At 56.1% G+C, this 4,914-nt stretch overlaps 1 protein-coding gene across 1 annotated transcript; it reads right to left on the minus strand.

The window, feature by feature from the left end:
* Positions 1 to 1,519: 1,519 nt before the first annotated feature.
* On the minus strand, positions 1,520 to 3,853 carry CHP2 (calcineurin like EF-hand protein 2; the record flags this gene model as incomplete). Its single annotated transcript, XM_080831682.1, has 7 exons — positions 1,520 to 1,573; positions 1,765 to 1,887; positions 2,643 to 2,704; positions 2,884 to 3,014; positions 3,134 to 3,214; positions 3,330 to 3,402; positions 3,787 to 3,853. The coding sequence occupies 7 exons, from the start codon at positions 3,851 to 3,853 to the stop codon at positions 1,520 to 1,522; spliced, it is 591 nt and encodes a 196-aa protein (XP_080687808.1).
* Between the last annotated feature and the right edge of the window lie 1,061 nt (positions 3,854 to 4,914).

Here is a 4,914-nt window from a genome sequence, read left to right on the forward strand (position 1 = left end):
AATAACAGAGACTGAGACACTGAAGGGCAGTGGTATCTTACCCAAGGTCGTACAGTGAGTAACCAATTAGAAGGGCGCAGATTCAATTGCAGGACTAATAAAACTCCAAAACGCAAGTCATTTCTACTGACCCACACTGATTTGCAGGGCAGGTCTCTAACCAGAAACCAAGCCCGTATATTGCCTCTCAGACATCAAGTGAGTTTTATTGGTGTTGGCTGGGTGGGGCTGAGGACGACTCAGAGTTTCCTTGTATTTGAGAGTCAAGTTCAAGATTCTTCACTGTTTTCCTGATCAGTTAAGAAGAGGCAATGGTAGCCATGATTAAGTCTATCCAACATCACTACCTGGTCCTTCTACTCGCTTCCCTTCCCAGGGCTCCCTACATACTGTCTCCCATTCAGTCCCCTTGGTGAGAAAAGGAGCTCCCTCAGGAACTCCCATCTTTTCTTCAGGATATATAGATGGTATATGGGTCCAGGTCCGTTAAACCCCTTCAGAGCATCCTGGTGGCACCAGCTGGGACAGCTCCAGTGCCTGCCACACACCCTTCTGGGAGGCCCCTCTCAAGGGAGGATACCAAGCACAAGCCTATAGCTGCCTGCAGCACCCCCTGACCACTCACATCTCCAGATCTATAATGAATCATCCGTCCTGACGCCCTGCTCCTTTTTCCTGGACTTGACTTTGTGAGTTGACTCCATTTCCATGGCCAACCTCTTGCCAGTTCCAATCTGACCAGCACCCAGCCTGAGGACCAGGATGTCTAGCTCGCTTTTGGCTGCCTCCAAACTGTCCCAGCAGGAGGCAAAGCTCTGCCCAGGACTTCTCGGTCACAGTGCCCTTCAGCTTGGGGTTCCCACAGTGTAGGGAACACACAGCTCATGTACATGGGTTGGTGGCTGGTAGTAACCTCTCGGCTTTAAAGAACATCCTTGAGTCACACGGTGCAAAGTTATTTCCTTCCCAAGTCTTCCTCGATCCTTCAAGTCACCAAAGAGAAGCTCTGTTTGGTACAGACACTTGCTAATCTCCCTTTTTGACACTTTGTGGAGGGGGGCTGGTGGCCATGCTCCACCAAGAGGAAAGAGCCCTCCTGAGAATAAAGCCAACACAAAAGAAAGCCAATTGAGAAATGAATCACTGAGTCCTGATAGCATTATGTGAGCCCTTTGAATCTAACTGTGCCAGAGGACCCTTCCAGACTTTTCCAGCATTCCGAAGATACTTTTCAAACTTTTTTAATTCCATGAGCCCAGAAAAATCCCCTTTTAACTGAAGTTGCTGCAAGTTGGGTTTTCAGTTGCTTGCAGAAGATTGCTGGCTGATTCACAAATTTGAGATCATATGAGTTAGGCTTTATTTAGTACACGCCCTTCCGGCTTTCTCTCCTTGGCCTTAAATGGAGTTTAGTATAGACACAAGAATACAGTTTATGGAGGCCCTGCCTCTGTCGGGGGCTGAAGACGAATCCCAAGCTGAACTGGCCCGTGTAAGCTAGCCAAAGGCACAAAGGGGGTCACTTCAGGATCCGGATGCTCATTTTCTGCTCGATGTCCATCTTCTCTAAGGACTGGTGGGGGGAGATGGGAGGTAGTCAGGAGCTCAGTCCTCCAGGCTTCTAACCTCCTCTCCCATCCCCAAAGCCCCACCTCTCCTCGTGGACCCCGGACTTTCCGCCCACCTCCTTCCAAGTTCCTGTCCCGAGTCCATCTGTCCTAGGGACTCCTGATGTCAACTCCCCAGGCCTAACGGTATTCTGACCTTGGTGAACTCCAGGAAGGACACAGCCCCATCCCCATCTTCATCCGCTTCCTGCACCGTGCGGTCGGTGATACTCTCCAACTGCTCTTCTGTCACCTGTACCCCAACCATCAGCCGGAGGACCTGGGAGGCATGGAGGGGGACAGCCATAAAGCCATAAAGAGGAGCCCCTGGCCCCATCCCCCAAACCTCATCATCCAAAATGGTATTATCCATTTTGTAATCTATCCCTCATCCATTTTTTTCACTCCCCACCATAACCCCCCAATAATTTCCCCTACTGCTTCTCCATTTGAACCCCCACTTGTCTATTTTACACTCACTTGAACAGTATGCCCAAACTCATTACCCAACCCCAAATCTTATAACCCAACTTCCCTCCATCTTCCACCCCATCCCTCACCTCATCCTCCCCCATTCCCCCACCCCTCCCCCCACTTCATCATATCTATTGCGAGTTTCTGAATCTCAGCACTCTTGACATTTGGGGCCAGGTAACTCCTTATGGGGGTAAAGGAGTCTATCCTTTGTATTGAAAGATGTTCAGGAACATTTTTTACTTCTACCCACCAGACGCTGGTATTACTGCCCACTCCCCAAGTTGTGACACCTAAAAATGTCTCTAGATATTGCCAATGGCATTTAGGAGGCAAAATCCCCCCCATTAAGAACCACTGATCTATTTCCAACTTCACCCCCAACTGTTCCCCATCCCATTTTCCAACTAAACCCACCCAGTAACAGATTCCCACTTAATACCCCCCTCCCCGCTGCCTCTGCACCCCCACTGACCAGTCACCCACCCCATCCCCCCACAACCTTTCACTTCAACCAACCACACTTCATCATCACATCCCTTGTCCTTTGGTTCTTCTAACCTGTAGCATCTCATGCCTGGAGATCTTTCCATCTCGATCCAGGTCATAGAGCTGAAATGCAACTAGAAGAGAGTGGAGGGGGACAGGAAGGTGAGACTTCATCGGTACTCTTCCAGCAGAAGGTCATCCTGGAGGTGTGGGGGAGGTCATCTAGAGGCTCGCTAAGAGAGGAGGGTGCCCAGGGCCTCCTCCTGGTCGGTATATCTAGGGTCTCACTTTGGGGGGATCCCCACAAACTCACAACGAAGTTTGTTCATTCTGCTGTTGAGGGGTTCGGGTTGCTTGGGATCTCGCATGCCTGAGTCGTCATCATCGACAGGTCGAAAATGAGCCAGGACTCTGACAAAGCCTGGGAAATCCACTCGCAGATTCCTGGGGTTAATGGAGCATAGGCAGTGGTCCCCTTGGGCCTCCCTCTACCTCTGTCCCTAACTCTTCCCAAGCCCTCCCCCAAAAGTCCCCCCCCCCCGCCGCCCCCAGCGAGACCTCACCCGTCAGGGAAGAAGCTGTCTATAATGCGTTCTCCCAGGGGGTTCACGGCCAGCGCCCCAATCTGTTGCAGATCCACGCGGCTGTCAGGTCAAAGTTCAAGCGGGTTAGGTAGGGCAAAGACAGGAGGGTTAGTTAAAGAGGGGAGTGGGCCCAGAGAGACAGAAGTGGCAGGTCCTGAAGCCCGCGCCCCCTCACCTCAGGTAGCCCTTCTTGTTCCTGTCCAGTGCCCGAAACCGGTGGTAGAGGCGGAGCAGACTGGCCTGCGAGACTGCGGGGCGAAAGGCGGAAGGGTGACAGGGCCGCCGGCGCTGGGGACGCGCGGCGGGACCCTCCCTGGGCGACCCCGGGTCGCGGGCGGGGGACAGGAGCCCGCTGAAGGGGACGCCCCGGGGACCCCGGCGGGGCTGCAGGGGGCGTGGCGACGCGCTCCCGCGGGGGAACGGACCCATCAGGGCCAGCCCCCTCCGTCCTCACCCCCTCGGTCCTCACCCCTCTCCCTGCCCGCACTGCAGAGCTCGAGGACACCTGGCTGCCCGGCTCCACCTGGCCGCCGGGAGCCCGGGTTCCCGCGCCCGCCATCCGGCACGCTCCCTGGAGCCGCCCCCGCTCCGGACCCCCCGCCTCCCCGGGTCCGAGCCCCGCTCGCGCTCACAGCCGGTCTCCCGCCGGATGCTGTCCGCGTCGGGAATGCGCGCGGCGTGGGAACCTCGGGAACCCATGGCTGCGCGGGCTGAGCCGCCCGGCCCCGCACGCTCGCCTCCCGCTCCCGGGCGCGGCCGCCCCAGTGGCCCCAGGGCCGAAGGCCGCAGGCCTGGAGCCGAGCCAGGCTCGGGAACCCCTGCGTGCCTCGCCTCCCACCCGCGACCCGGGCGAACAGAGAACAATGCCCAGGGTGGCGGGGTCAGAGGGGCGGCGCGAACAACGGGGCGTTTCATCCCGAGCCCGTGAGGTCGCCAGGGCCCCGCCTGCCCCACGCCCGCCCGCCTTGCGTTTTCAAGCTGCAGGACAACCGACCCACGCCCCCCGCGCCACCCGCCTCCCGCTCCGGCTCCCGGTAAGGCTGGGATCCCGACTTATCATCCAGAGAAGGAATCCACGTCCTTCTGGGAAGGGGACGGGTGGTGGGGAGGGGCGCTGGACCCCTTTGTCCCAATCCCCGGAAGGGTCCAGCCTGGCGCCCCTTCCCCAGGCAAGAAGACAGAGAAGAGGCATTGAAGGAACCCCCAAGAAGGGTGGAGTGGGGAGAATCGTGAGCGGTAGAGGGAAGACTGGGTCGTGTGGAGGGATCCCTGGATTTGGAAAGAAGTGGATTGGAATCCCAGCTATGCGATTAACCCTGGACAAGTCGGTATGACTGGGCTTCATCTCTTTTGTTCCGTCCACATAGCCTAACTGTTGATGTTTAATTGGGTCAGTGTACAAATCAGGAGATTTAATGAGAAATCCAGTTCCCAGGTTCTGAGAAATCAAGAGTTCAGACGCCACCAGACCCCCTTTCATGCCTGGCACACCTGGCTGACCCTGGGGAACAGTTGTCACGGGTAAATAGGGCACTGCTGCCTGTCCACTGACCCCAGTCCCCATCCAGCTCAGTTCCTTTCTTACGTACCCCCTGGGGCCTCTAGTAGAAGCTCCAGGTTGAAATGCCTTGGACCTCTGGCCAGCCCTCAAGCATCACGGGAACCCACAGTCTGAGAGGTGCTTACAAACATCACTGTGACCAAACTTAATATAATACTAATGGCAACAACAAGGGCTCTCGTTTCGCACTCACCATGCA

The sequence above is a fragment of the Martes martes genome (assembly GCF_963455335.1).
Source record: "Martes martes genome assembly, contig: SUPER_18_unloc_1, whole genome shotgun sequence".
Taxonomy (NCBI): Eukaryota; Metazoa; Chordata; class Mammalia; order Carnivora; family Mustelidae; genus Martes; species Martes martes.